Genomic DNA, 15,387 nt, shown 5'->3' with positions numbered 1-15,387 from the left:
CTTCCCCTTTTCTAGAGATTAATTGGAGATAAGAGTCTCAGGTCCTTTTGTACCCGGGCTGCCTTTGAACCTTGATCCTTAGACCTCAGCCTCCTGAGTAGCTAGGGTTACAGTCATGAGTCACTACCCCCAGCTTCAAAACGTTTCTTTTTTTTTTAAATAAAGAATTTACTGACATTGATTTTTACATCATATTTCAAATAACATATTTAACAAACAAGTATTCAAGAAGGGAATCTTTTTTTTTTTTTTTGCCAGTCCTGGGCTTGAGCTCAGGGCCTGAGCACTGTCCTTGGACTTTCTCAAGGCTAGAGCTCTACCCCTTGAGCCTCAGCACCACTTCTGGCTTTTTTCTATGTATGTGGTACCAAGGAATCGAACCCGGGTCTTCATGCAAGCACTTTAACCACTAGGCCAAACTCCCGGCCCCCCCAAGAAGGGAATCTTTATATACAATCACTGGCACTTAGATTTTAGAACATAATTGAAATTAGACTGAGGGGTTGTATGTCATACATATTAATCTATGTATTAAAACTTTATGTCTATATAGTTACAAATTTTTATGTCTATGTAGTTGCATTTATATTTCCAATACCATGTCCACAACATTGGGTACGTGAATAATGAGTCCTCACTCTTGTACTGTTTGGATCTAATAGCCACATATTAAGGATACCATGCGCCTTTTGTTCCTTTGGTCTTGACTTGTCTCACTCAACATGATTTGCTCTAGATTCATCTACTTCCCTGCAAATGCCATTATTTTATCTAGTCTGTTGGCTATGTAGAATTCCATTGTAGAACTCCATTGTATGTGTGCGTGCGTGCATGTGTGTGTGTGTGTGTGTGTGTGTGTGTGTGTGTGTCACATTTTTTGTATCCATTCATCTGTAGTAGGGCATCTGAATTATTTCCATCGCCTGCTACTGTGAATAGTGCAGAGATGAACATAGCTGAGCAGGTATCTTTACCATATCCTTGGGGTTATGTTGTTCAGGAGAGATGCCCAGGAGTTGTATGGCAGGAATCATAGGGAAGGTCAATTTTCAGTTCTTTAAGAAACCTCCACACTGCTTTCCAGAGTGGTTGAACTAGTTTACAATCCCACCAGCAGTGTAGTAGGGTTCCTTTTTCTCCACAACCTCACCAGCATCTGTCATTGTCTGAGTTCAAAATCTTGGCCATTCTTATTGGGGTAAGGTGGTATCTTAGGGTTGTTTTTATTTCATTTCCTTTATGACCATGGATGATGAGCATTTTCTCCTATGCTTTTCTGCCATTTCACCTCTTCTTTTGATAAGTCTCTCTTTAGTTCCCCTGCCCATTTAGTGATTGATTTGTTGGGTTTGGGGGGGATTAGTTTCTTGGGTTCCCTATAGATACTAGATATTAAGCATTTGTCTGAAAATCATTTCTTCTATACCCATCCTTGAGCAGAGATTCTCCAGCTTTCTCTCTTAGGAGTATTTGGTTTGATGCTAGATTTTATTTTAGCCCTGTCTCTATGACCTAAACTAATTTTTATTTATTTTTTGCCAGTTCCAGGGCATAGACTCAGGGTCTAGGCACTTGAGCTTTTCAGCTTTTTCTGTGTATATGGTACTGAAGAATAGAACCCAGGGCTTCGAAAATGCCAGGCAAATACTTTACCACTAGGCTACACTCCCAGCCACAGTAAAAATTTTTAAAGTATAGTTACTCGAAAGTGTCTGTATCCATAATCTTAGTAGTAGTATTAATCCTACATCTTGCATTTTCACTCTGCTAATCATTTAACCTCATTTTCACAATTTTACTGTCTCCATGTTACAGGTAAGAACCTAAGCTGAGAGCAGTAAATAATTTATCTAGGGGCTTTCCAACCTTTTCAAAGTATTCCACAATATTCTTAAATCTTAAAAAAATGCTTTAGTTTTATTTCCTTATTAGAGCTAAAGATCAATTCATATAGCCACCTGTATTCTCTAACCTGGAAAGACTTTCTTTTAAGAAACAAGAGTGTCATTTTAAATCATCCAGATAATGAAAGCATTCATTTAAGCAATATTCTCATAGCCAGTAAGATAAGTCCTGAATACAATACAAGTAAATACTTGTTACATTTTTTCCTACATGCAATGTTGCCTAACAATAATACTGCAACTTACTGACTTGCTTACTTTGTACCTTATGCTGTACCCTTTAACATAAAAGGCATTAACCCTATTTTATTTATAATTTACCATGAGGCTGAGAAATAGACTTGTTTAGTTATAACTTCACACAGCAGAACTGGTAAATGTGGACCCAGGAGCTGTCAGATGAAAAATTAGACTCTTGGTTGGGCATGGGTGTCTCACACCTGTGATCCTAGCTTATCAAGAGGCTGAGATCTAAGGATAGCAGTTCAAAGCCAGCCTGGGCAGGAAAGTCTAATTAACTATCAAAAAACTGGAAGTGGAGCAGTGGTTCAAGGTGGTAGAGCACTAGACATAAGTAGAAAAGCTCAGGAACAGCGCCTAGGACCTTGTGACAGAGAGGGGGGAAAGGGGGAGAGAGAGGGACAGGGGGAAGAGACAGGGAGAGACAGAGAGAGACAGAGAGATAGAGCGTGACAGAGAAAGAGACAGAGACAGAGGGGGGAGGGGGACAACTAGGTTCTTTCTACTACTCTAGAACACTCATAGAAGGCATTTCTTTTTGCTATGGTGGATACTGTTTCATCCATACTGTCATTTCCAGTAGATTCCTCCTATGTAACATAGTATTGAAAATATTTTTGTTAATGTCATTTTAAAATAGGCTAAAATATTAAAATTAAATAAGATATCTATTTTCTGTTATCCTAAGAATAAAGTTATATATAGGAAATGAGTATATATTGTTGTTAATTTATTATTAGACTTGAATTAGTAAAAGAGATTAACAGTGGTTTTAGAGAACTAAGGCTAATTGCATACACATCAATACAAGTTACTTTGGAATTTAACAGAAAACTCTTAGAATGCTGCCTGTTCCACTCAGTTAACCTTAGTACTTAGGATCCCAAAATGATTAAAGGATTAATATATCTGAAACTTCCCAAGGTTGTCTAAATTCAAAGTAATCATTTTGGGAGGGCAAAATCACCAAATTTTAAACTGAGGTATAAAACAGAAGCATATATGATTATTAATAACAAAATATAGTGAAAATGTAGTTAAAAAAAAAAAAAGAACTAAATTCTTGGTATTAGCCAGAAATTACTAACCAGGACTGTGTGTGGCTCCACAGGGTGGCAGCATTCTAAGAGTCAGAAGCCCCAACTACTATTAAGGGTGAGAGTGAAGGGGCAAGAGTACAATACCTGGTGATGGGCAGGTCGAGGCCCCGCTGCAAACTGAGAAAAGGAGGAAAAACAAACACAAAAGGAAAGGCACAAAGAGTCAGAAACACCACAACAAAAACCAAAATGTCACACAATATGTCAAAAGAAAAAAACCCACAAGAAAATAAAAACACAAAACAGTCAAAGCTTTGCTGCAGGACAGTGACAGACAGGTACTAAGATTCAACAGGTTAACTAGCATTACTACCAAGGTACTTCGTCACTCATCAGCTGGCAGAAATACAGCTGAGTTGTTAGGCACCTAGGGTGTCTATCACTAACAGGATATTTCATGTAAGTAAATGAAACTCTAAAAGAAGGCAAAAGTACGCTCAAAACACTAACTTGTTACATTAAGACAAATATGAAAATTGACTATGCTGTATGTAACTGACATAGCTGGAGGACATGAAAAATACTTTTACACACAAGAAGTAGCCAAGACATAATTGTAATGTCTAGCAGGAAATAAAGAATGTAACATGACAGATTACAAATTGTCTTAAGTTAAACAGGGTTATCTTAGATATGAAGTTTTAATATCTATATTCCCTTCCCTTGTGTGTATATGCAGATGCTGAAGTGCAATTAGCTAGTAAAGTTTAAAATCAGGCGCATCAAAGCAAACTACTAAATAAAGAGCATCAGTCTCTAACATGATTAATCAAAATGTTATTATTATACGTATGAAAGGAGGGGAAAAAAAGAAGTCAGTTCTCAACTTCTATTAGTAAGACTAAAACACTTGCTATCTGATACTAGAAATAAAAGCAAAAGGAAACACTCAGCTAAATCACAGAGTCCTTTGAGGTTGGTAATACAATGCTGCTGCTCACTAGGAACCAGGAAAATGCTTTCTCATTTACGAATGTTTTTAATATTACAGCTCTAGGACAGAAAAACAGCAGGACTGGGGCTGGGAATTTGGCCTAGTGGTAGAGTGTTTGCCTAGCATGCACGAAGACCCGGGTTCAATTCCTTGGCACCACATACATAGAAAAAAGCTGGAAGTGGTGCTGTGGCTCAAGGGTAGAGCTCTAGTCTTGAGGAAAGCCCAAGGACAGTGCTTAGGCCCTGAGATCAAGCCCCACAACTGGCAATAAATAAATAAATAAGTTAAAAAATAGAAAAATAGCGGGACATATAGGACCATATACTAGCTACCCATATAAATTTAACTATTATGTTAACCACACTGTTTTTAAGAGTTTAGAAGAAAATTTAGACAATGGCTTTGAAAACCATGTAAGGTTTTTATTTAACATATTAAGAAACTGAAGTATTTATCTTCAGTTTTACTTCCTATATAGCCCCACATTCCTTTTGTAGCCTTACCACTACACTTAGACTGACGAGTAATTTCAAAAAAATAATCCTTCATGCTCAGTATTTAAGTTATGTATAAAATCAATTTGCAGGAGATTAAGAAATGGCTGCTTTATACTAGAAGTTTTCAACAAAATGCAGTAGAGCATAAGACAGTATGAAGGAGACACAAAAGACATCTGTCAAGAATCCATCTTCAAAGCTAAAGGGTCACCAATTACTTTAAGTAATGAAAAAGTACTTTAATGACTTCTGTATGCTTCTAGGGTGTCAGGTGCGCCACTATCTTAGGCAACCACTTTAATATAGTTTTTCAAAATGATGGCTAATGGCAGCAATGGTTCTCATAGAAAGTTTTCTTGCAAAAAGAAAGAGACCTCTGAAATCTTTCATTTTCAGTTTTCCAGGTATGAAAAGAAAACATATCTCTACTATGAAAGTCAAGTTTAAGGATTTGGCAATAACCACTCAAGTGGAAAGAAAGTAAGGGGTGGTAAGAAAGTGAGAAATTTGTTCATGACACTTTTGCAGAAAATGGGAGAGAAACACTATGTTTTTAAAAAGCTAACCTGAGTACAGCAGTACCTGTCTTATCACTGTTCCACAGAAAGGTCCCGTTTCCAAGACTCTAATACAAAATTTATATAATTTGGAATGCTCCATCAAAAGATAACTTTTAATGAACAAGAGGGCTATCATATAAAACTATACATGTATGTTAAAAAAAAAAAAAAGGAAAAGTTAGTGGCAAAGTACCCTTGGGGGAAATACCCTAGTCTATTTTGCACTAGTTACCATTGGCTATTGAATTTTTCATTTGGAATGACAACAATCTTAATCCTGGAGGTAGCTGTAAGCAACAGAACAAACTGTAGTCGCTGCTGGCTTATAATGAAAATAGAAAAATTGTTTACTTTTGTTTTCTTTTTTAAGGTGAGTCTTTAAACTGGTGAGGATTATAGATATAAAGAAAGCAGCCTTGTATGAATTTGGGTCCAATGTTAATGCCACCCACCCACTCTCTTATTCACCCTTCTGTGCACAGTTGGTATCTGAGCATGACCAACATAACACTGATATAACTATGGCACTTAGCACCACAAAATATAAAAATAACCAATAACCAGTAACAGGTTACTGAAAAAGCCAAACTGCCCCCCTCTCCCAATTGAGCTTTAAATAACTTCTCTATTTTTCACAAGCCATTTAAAATTAAGCTAATTCAAGAGTTACAGCACAATAAGAAAATGGAACCGATATGTAGCTTGTTTGGCATGTTTTACCAGTATGATTTTTTTAACTTTTTAACAAGATTTTTGTACACTATGAATTTAAGAAGATATTACGTATCAAAGAGAATACAGGCACAAAGAAAATGTGAAGGAGGGAGAGGTCATTTGAAGCCACTTGGATTGCAAAGGCAGCTGTCCAGGGAAGAACAGAAAAGCCTAAACTGTGCAATTGCCAATGGCCCATTAATGCAGAAATAGAATGGAGTAAGCTTTAGCTATCTACAGAGTCACAGGAATAGACCTTTCCTTAGTACAACTCTTTGCCTCTCCCCGCCATTTGGGACTGCTATGGGATGGATGAGACTAGACCATGGCAATTTGGGATGTTCAATCCTGCCAAGTTTCATATCCCAACTTCACCCTCCCAGTACCAACACAATGAAATAAAGAATATCAGACCCAAAACAATAAGCAAGAGTAGTCTGAGGTCTGCTAGTCTTGCATTTGTTTTGAGGTTATGTAATGAAATGTTAAATGTAGTTTTTAGTAATGCAGGTGGTAATGGTCACTAGCAGAGCAGATGGCAAAAATGCATAAAGGATAGTATCTGAAGAGTTTATGACCACAGAAAAAAATGGCTGACAGCTACAGACAGTTCCCCCTTGATATTCAATTATAATATAGAAAGGGGGGAAAGAAGCCTGGAAATTTATCTTCCAAATTCAAATTTTTCTGAAAGGATATCCCAACTTCAGATTTAAAGTAAGAAAAACCTAATCCCCCAATTATTCCTATCTAATACCCAATAGAGAAGACCCACCCAATTGTTATTCTTTTTCCCACTATGTCTGGCAAAAATTGCCATTTAGGTTAGACTTTTAGAGAAGAAGCAATCAATGCATTTCATCAGCCAGTAAGTGGATGTGGTCAAAAATAATGAGTGCCAGAGGCACCACTGCCTGCAAGAAGTACAGTTTGTTATATTGCTTACAATGCAGTATTTTATCCAGCCTCTTCCAGCCAAGGACCTGTAAACGGGAGTCTGTTCCAAAACCTTCCTCCTCTTCCAGTTGTCTGTGCAATGTATTGGCACTGTTCTGCTGGGCTGTCAAAAAAACTGGTTTAGAGATGCAGCTCTTCAGTCAGGTTTTGCGCCAGTTCTAACCATGTAAATTTAATTCTTGTTTTTGCCCAATAATTAAAAGGAGGGAAGTGGGGAAGACCAGAAGGCCATAGAATTTTTTGCAGTAAGAGCTTACCATGTTTCAGGTTTAATGAATCTGACCTATCTAATCTGATCAGCTAAGAGCTCAGACCCACTCCAAGTAGTCTAGTGTCCACATCCCCAAATCACTCACAGAACAAAACTTGCATCAGACACTGTGTTGACCATTTCAGCAAAAAAAGAGACAAGCAAACAGGCAACTTGGGACTAAAGCCCCTTGTCTTTGACATGGTTCCTCTCCCCATGGAGAGAACCAGGATCTAAGAACAAGTACTTGAGAAGAGGGTAACAAGGAAAAGGAAGACAAGAAGAAGATAAGAAAGATAGTATTTTTTTTCCTTTCAATTTAGCCTCCTAGATCTTTGAGCAAGTCTTTGGTACACTGCAACAACTCAAAATTCATGCATTACATCAAATGAACAGGAACTAATGCAGTGAAATAGTCCTGTATGCTAGGCAAAAATAAATAAATAAATAAATAAATAAATAAATAAATAAATAAATAGGTAGAGTCAGGGACAAAACGAAGATGCCTGTATTCAGAAGAATACACAGACCTAAGGACAAAGAAGGATGTGAGATACAATGAGAAATGTTACAGAAGCACCTTCTAGCCAAAGCTAATCATGCAGGGCAGGAAACGACGGTCAAGGGATGGAAGCTGAAGCCAGTTTATACTCGTGAAACAGACCAATGACCTTGAGTACTTATTGCAGTACACATGAAGAATGAACAAAGAAGATGAGAGCATTTCACATCTGTATGAGAATTTAGTTCTCATTTGAAGAAATTAATATACCTTTAGCATGTGTCATGCATTCAAATACACTGTCAAATGCTTAGCCTGACCTGGTAACACTATCAAAAATATTACTTCCCAAACCACTGGAATTTGAGGGTTGCTTTAAAAAAAAAAAATCACTGTATTTTAACTCTTTTAAATTTTGAACAGTAATATTAACATACTAACTATTAAATATATTAACAGCTAGAAGGAAGTAAATTGGAAGGCAACTAGACATTTTTTTTAAAAAAATCATGCCTCAGAAAAGTAAAAAAGCAAAATCTGTCTCTCTTCTCTCTCAGTAAGTTTAAGTTAATAAGTTATTAAGTTATTCCCTTGTGTAAGGTCTGACAATGTAATGCTAACCAATAACAGTGATAATAAATTAAAAGAATGTCATCTTTGAAGCAAAGTTTCAAAGTTCAGAAAAAAAATCAATTTCCCAAAAAAACTAAAGCAACTACATACAAAACTGAGGTGGAGAGTATTTTCTAAAACAAACATCTACTTACTTACCGGAGAACGGGTCTGAGGTTGTGAATTCATTGTTTGAGGGGCTTGAGGGTATACCAATGTGGTTGGACCTGCATTCTGTCCAGAGGGATAAGGGGTCTGTCAAAGAATAGTAAGAATATTCTATTTTTAAAATTTATGGCATGGTAAGACAAGAAATTGAAGAATAAAGGGTTATAAGAGTGGTTATACTCGTTACTTAAAAGTTCTATTAAAACAACAACTCTATTGTAATCTGTAGTAATTTAGGCATTAACAACCCCAAAACTAGACACAATTATCTGAGTGTAAGGAAGAACAGCTTTAAATAAATGTACCGGCTAGCATGGGCAGCAAGTAAACAGAAGCAAGAATGGATGCTCCACCACAACATTCCATTCCCTCTTGTAATCACAGAAGCCAAGATAACACAAAACCCTGAACTTGCAAGTAAGGTAAATGCTCCATATTCTTATCAAGCATACTTCCCAAGACCCTGAATGCATAATAATCCTGAGAGGCAAAATTAGCTCTTATGAGAGGTTAGATAGGGAAGGGCTCAGAGAACCAAATACAAAGGTTTCCTAACCTTCTCCAAAGTGCAGAAACATGACTTCCCATACCAGAACAGTCACAGGCCTCCATTTCCAGGGGGGCACAAGAGGAAGGCCTCAGTTTTGCACCACCTAGTAACAGCTTTCTCTAAAATATCTCAAGCGCAGCCCAAACAACTGTGATGCATAACCTTATCTGAACTGCCCACCTCACCTAACAGAATTCCTACTAAAAAACATTAAATCAGAAATCTCATTAAATAGTCTAACAGTATAGTCAGACACCAGTGTCTCACGCCTGTAATCCTAGCTACTCAGGAGACTGAGATGAGGAATGCAGTTGGAAGCCAACCCAAGCAGAAAAGTCCATGAGACTTTTATCTCCAATTAACTACCAAAAAGCTGGAAGTGGAGCTGTGCTAAGTGGAACACTAGCCTTGAGCAGAAAAGCTGAGAGATGGCATCCAGGCCCTGAGTTCAAGCCCCAGAACTGGCACAAGTTATATACATCCAAGCACTGTAAACAATACAATTCAATGAACTAACAGATTAATCTAATACGCTCACTCAGTTAAGTACCATAAATAGAATGCTGGAATTTATTTCTTCTTAATAAATCCAATTACCTTTTTTTCTTTTGAAAGAGGGTCATGTTTAGATAGTGCATATGCTGGATCTCAAAAACAAATATACTCAAATGCCAAAAAACCATAATGACTCATTAACCGCTTCCCAGACACATGAACAATATGATTATTAACTAAGCTTAGGATTCTGAGTGTTCTTTTACTCAAAGCCCAGCAGAAGGATAAATAGCATCATAATAACATCATAGTAAGTCACACTGTACACTCTGAAGACTCAATTCCATTGCCTAATAGGATAAACATTTAGTACAAGATGAGTAAATCTAACTTAAAATATTACCATGATTTAACACTAACATAAAATCCAACAAGTGGCACTGTTACTTTCATATCAAAAATGCATAAATATGATATCACAAATGAAAAAAAAGAGGGGGGAGGAGGGAAAGGAGGACAAAAACATGAGAAGGGGTATCAAGGTTCTAGAAGTAATGTGCCCATTACCAAACAAATGTAACTGTAACCCCTCTATACATTATCCTGGCAATAAAATATAATGTTTTTAAAAAGAAGAAAAATGCTCCTATAAAAATTTTAATATATAAATCAGTTAATGATGGTTCTGACACCCTAAAAATGCCTATTTGTTTAGAATAAAAGTTAAAATGATATGGTACAAAATTATTTTACACATAATAAGGCTATTTTCTGGGGGTTGGGACTGTGTCTTAGTGGTAGAGTGCTTGCCTAGTATATATGAGGCCCTGGATTCAATTCCTCAGTACCACATAAACAAAAACTTTTTAAAAGTAAATGTTTTTTAAAGATGAGCCAGGTGCAAGAGGCTCACATCTGTAATCCTAGCCACTCAAGAGGCTTTGAGCTGTGATGCTCTTATCTCCAATTACCCACCAGAAAACTGGACATAGTGCTGTGGCTCAAAGGCTGTGGCTCAAAGCCTTAAGCTGAATAGCTCAGAGACAGTATCTAGGCCCAGAATTCAAGCCCCATGACCAACTTTACAAAAATAAATAAAGATAAAAGGGCTTCCCCCTTAAAAAAAAAAAAAGGCTATTTTCTTCCCCTTCTACTGATATCAAAGTTTTCATCTTCACATTAATGGTAGTATAGTACTAGATGACCATACAAAAGTATTAGGGAATGCACAATAATGGATAACCATTGCTTTCTTTATCTTATGATATTAAGGGCAGTGCAAAACAAAAACAAAACAAAAAATTGACAAGTTATATATTTAGATCATCACTGAGCTGGTTGAATAAACACTATACCTGCTGTGTAATACAACTCCCACAGAACTTAATCTGCCCAAAATACACAGACATCATGACAAATCAATCACGAGACAGATTCAGAAAACAGCCAAGTCACCCATTCTTAATCTTTCACTTCCTATTTCTAGTAATTCAGTAGTAATAGATGCATAACCACAGTACTTGACTTCTCCCATTCTTTTCGTAAATTACAGTTTCCTAAAAAAACTGCCCTAAGTAACACCATCCAGTTTATGACAAAGCTCAATTTAGGTATCACACAGTTGTTCCCCAACCAGAACCAACACACCAACGTCTTAATAATAATGAATGCAAATAAAAACACCTGACAAACTGACAAAAACTATCCCTATTAGGACCTCTCCCTTCAGAAATAACAATTATTCCAGATGACCTACTACTAAATGTACTTTCATAGAATTGTCATCATAGCTTAAGCTTAGTGAACATAATTAATATTCCCTTGGTTTTCACTCTAACGCAACATCATAGCTTGAGCTTAGTGAAGATAATTAATATTCCCTTGGTTTCCATTCTAATGCATCATGAATGCCAAGGTCAATGTTCTTGATTTAATGTAAACAAGGCTACAAACCCAAACTGCTCTACATTGTTTGTTCTTTGAAGATGATTAGCAATATTATCAGTAGAGATAAAAAGATGCACAAAAACATTTTACTCAGGCCGGGAATATAGCCTAGTTGGTGGAATGCTCGCCTAGCATGCACAAAGCCCTGGGTTCAATTCCTAAGTACTACATACACAGAAAAGCCAGAAGTGGTGCTATGGCAGAGCACTAGACTTGAGTAAAAATGTCCAAGGACAGTGCCTGGCCCTCAGTTCAATCCCCAGGACTGGTAAAAACAAAACAAAACAAAAAAATGTTTTACTCAAATTGGAATGACATAAACCCCAAAATGTAAGATACTTATAGGAGTGATGAACATAGTTCAGCAGTTCTGGTGTGGCTCTGGTGCCTGAATTCAGAACTTTGTGCTCTCGCTTATCTTTTTCATTCTGCCACTAGCCATACTTCCACTTCTGGCTTTTGCTGGTTAGAGAGACAGAGACTTTTCTGTCTGACTGATTTTGAACTGTGATCCTTAGTTTGCAGCCTCTGAGTAGCTAGGATTATAGGCATACTGTAATGGTGCCTGGCTTTTGGTGAATTTTTAAGAGTTCTGGAAACTATAGAAATAAGGTTAAAGAAAATATGATTCCTTTGCTATTGAGATTTGCAACTCACTGAACAATATCTTACATTATTGAACAATGTAAAAAATGTTGCAGTCAGGACAATATGTCCAAGTGTACAAAGAAGAAATTAGAATTTTTCCTCTGATAAATTTTCCAGGTTAATCCCAAACAGTTGATAGATAGTTCACCAAATGATGAATGATTAGCTTGCAGTTACTTATGAGAGAGGCATCATCATGTATAGGCAAAACAGAACATAAACAAAAGCACAAAAACCTGAAGAAGGAAGGCATGTCTACTAAATCATGAATAGTATTGTAATGCCAAAGGAAAGGAGTGAATGGCGCAGAGTGAAAGACGGTAAATCCAGAGAATGAGATTTCTTTCATAAAGTTAAATGCTTAACGATGTGTAAAATATGATTATTACCATGAAGGCATGGTAAGAACAGGCAGGGCAATAATACCAGACATAAATAGGAAAGGGAAGGGAGAAAACAAGACGATGAGGGGGAGGGAAATGGGGACAAAAACATGAGAAGGGGTATCAATGTGTGAGAAGTAATGCACCTACTACCTGGTAAATGTAACTGTAACCCCTCTACATATTACCACAACAATAAAAAAAAAAGATACATTTAATAATGAGAACCATAGGAATCGGAGAAAAGACACAGATGTCACAATTCCAGATAGAAAGCTACTCCAATATTCTACATTCTTAATACCAGGGCCAGATCTACAACAGGAAATCTAGAGAAAGATAGACAGATATGGAATATTGAAACTTTCTTAGCAACCAGATATAAGGCATGAGAAATTGACAACCTAAGTAAGGTATGGCATATGACTGGGTGCCAAGAACCATTCCCAGAGCAACACAGATGCCATTACTATATCAAGCCACAGTCATCAATTTCCATAAGTATACCAAGTTTATCTTTCTCTTTTGACTTTTCCAAATTTTTTCTTTACTTCAGTCTTATGTCAGAACTTTTGATTGCATAAAATGTAATTACATAGGCAGACATCAACCAAGAAAACCCACTTGGTGATGGTATAAATACTTACAATATGCTTCAGGAAAGGCATCCGACAAAAGTCCATACCTTCCCATAATAAAACACTCAAAAAGTAAGAAAAGGATCCATCCTAGATACAATTAAAAAAAAAAAAATCACATAGAAGCCAGGCACCAGTGGCTCACACCTGTAATCCTAGCTACTCAGGAGGCTGAATCTTATGGATATCAGTTCAGAGACAGCCAGGGCAGGAAAGTCCGTGAGACTCTTATCTCCAATTAACCACCAGAAAACTAAAGTGGTGCTGTGGCTCAAGTGATAGAGTGCTAGCCTTGAATTAAAAAGCTCAGGGAAAATGCCCAGGCTCAGAGTTCAAGCCCACGATCCACCCAATAACAACAAAAAATCATACAGAAACAGCACCCAGAAAACATCAAGCTCAAAGAAAAGACTTGAACATTTTCTTTCTTTCCCTCTTCCTTTCTTTTTTTTTTTTTTTTGCAAGTTCTGGGGCTTGAACTCAGGGCCTGAGCACCGTCCTTAGACTTTCTTAAGGCTAGAGCTCTACCACTTGAGCCATAGCACCACTTCCTGATTTTTTGATGTATGTGGTACCAAGGAATGGAACCCAGGTCTTTGTGCATTCTAGGCAAGCACTCTACCGCTAGTCCAAACACCTGGCCGAACATTTTCATTTAAGAAACAAAGGCAGGGAGTTTGGCCTAGTGGTTGAGTTCTTGCCCAGCATGCACGAAGACCCGGGTTCGATTCCTTGGTACCACATACATAGAAAAAAGCCAGAAGTGGTGCTGAGGCTCAAGTGGTAGAGCTCTAGCCTTGAGAAAGTCCAAGGACAGCGTTCAGGCCTGAGCTCAAGCCCAAAACTGGCAAAAACAAATAAATAAATAAAAATAAAAAAAATAAAAAGATAAGAAACAAGGCCAGACACCAAGGTGACTCATGCCTTTAATCTGAGCAACTCTGAATGCACTATACTCAAGAGGATCATTTTTGCAAGGCCAGCGTGAAAAAAATTCCAGAACCTATCTCAAGAATAACCAAAGCTTGGGCCAGGAGTTTAGCCTAGTGGTAGAGTACTTGCCTAGCATGAATGAAAGAAAATCTGGGTTTGAGTCCTCAGCACTACATACATAGAAAAAAAACTGAAAGTGGTGCTGTGGCTCAAGTGGCAGAGCTCTAGCCCAAGGACAGTGCTCAGGCCCTAAGTTTAAGACCTGTAACTATAACAATAACAAGAACCACCACCACCACCGCAGCTGCTGACAGTGGCTCATGTCAGTACTCCTAGCTATTCCTAGGACTGAGATCTGAGGATCATAGTCAAAGCCCGCCTGGACAGGAAAGTCTATGAGACTTTTTTTTTTTTTTTTTGGTCGGTTGTGGGGCCTGGACACAGGGTCTGGAATCTGTCCCTGAGCTCTTCCGATCAAGGCTACTACCCTACCCCTGGGTCTGGGCATTGTGCCTGAGCTCCTCAGCTCAAGGCTATCGCCCTACCCCTTGAGCCACAGTGCCACTTTCCAGTTTTCTAGTGGTTAACTGGAGATAAGAGTCTCAAAGTCTTTAGAGCCCGGACTAGCTTTGAATCATGATCTTTAGATCTCAGCCTCCTGAGCAGCCACCGCGCCCAGCCTCTTCGAGATTCTTATCTCCAATAAATGACCAAAAAGTCAAAAGGCAGTGTTAACTTTGAGCAAAAAAGTTCTGTGTCCTGAAGTCAAGCCCCAGGACTGGCATACACATTAAAAACAATAATAATAACAATAATCAAAGCATATAGCCAGACAACAATAGCTCACATCTGTCATTTTAACTGCTCAAGAGGCTGAGATCTGAGGATCACTATTCAAAGCAAGCCAAGGCAGGAGATTCTTATCTCCATTAACCAACAATAAACTAGAACTGGAACTGTGTCTCAAGTGTGACAGAATATGAGCCTTGAGCGGGGAAGGGGGAGACACTGAAGTATAGTACCCAAGCCCTGAGTTTAAGCTCTAATACTGGTTTGTATATATACTGGTGTATGCATGCATAAAACAGAGAGGGACGGCAGGGGTAGAAGGAAAGGGAAAGGGAGAGAGAAGGAGGAAGGGAGTCAAAAAGGGCTAGAAACCAGGGGTTGGTGGCTCATGCCTGTCTTGGCTACTCAGGAGGCTGAGATCTGAGGATCATATAGTTCAAAGCCAGCTCTGACAGAAAAGTCCCTCTGAGACTCTTATCTCCATTAAACACTCAAAACCCTGAAGTGGCACTGTGGCTCAAGTGATAGAGTACTAGGCCTTGAGCACAAAGAGGCTTAGGGAC

General features: G+C 37.9%; 1 protein-coding gene across 21 annotated transcripts in view; it reads right to left on the bottom strand.

The window, feature by feature from the left end:
• Positions 1 to 15,387, bottom strand: part of Eif4g3 (eukaryotic translation initiation factor 4 gamma 3) — a 224,921-nt gene that overhangs the window by 148,420 nt on the left and 61,114 nt on the right. For 11 of the 21 annotated variants that reach the window (XM_090335635.1, XM_090335639.1, XM_090335655.1 and 8 more), the window contains 3 exons: positions 8,433 to 8,528; positions 6,899 to 7,012; positions 3,329 to 3,361 (listed from right to left, as the gene is read on the bottom strand). The exons of 1 other annotated variant lie outside the window; for it this stretch is intronic. In XM_090335635.1, coding sequence (XP_090191761.1) covers positions 3,329 to 3,361; positions 6,899 to 7,012; positions 8,433 to 8,528 — 243 coding nt within the window. The remainder of the gene's footprint in view (positions 1 to 3,328; positions 3,362 to 6,898; positions 7,013 to 8,432; positions 8,529 to 15,387) is intronic. 9 more of the 21 variants (XM_090335641.1, XM_090335642.1, XM_090335652.1 and 6 more) reach the window with 3 other exon arrangements.

This window comes from Megascapheus bottae, chromosome 6 (assembly GCF_031878675.1).
Source record: "Megascapheus bottae isolate mThoBot1 chromosome 6, mThoBot2.hap1, whole genome shotgun sequence".
NCBI lineage: Eukaryota > Metazoa > Chordata > Mammalia > Rodentia > Geomyidae > Megascapheus > Megascapheus bottae.
The sequence above is the reverse complement of the archived record's forward strand: the minus strand, read 5'-3'. Positions and strand labels throughout refer to the sequence as shown.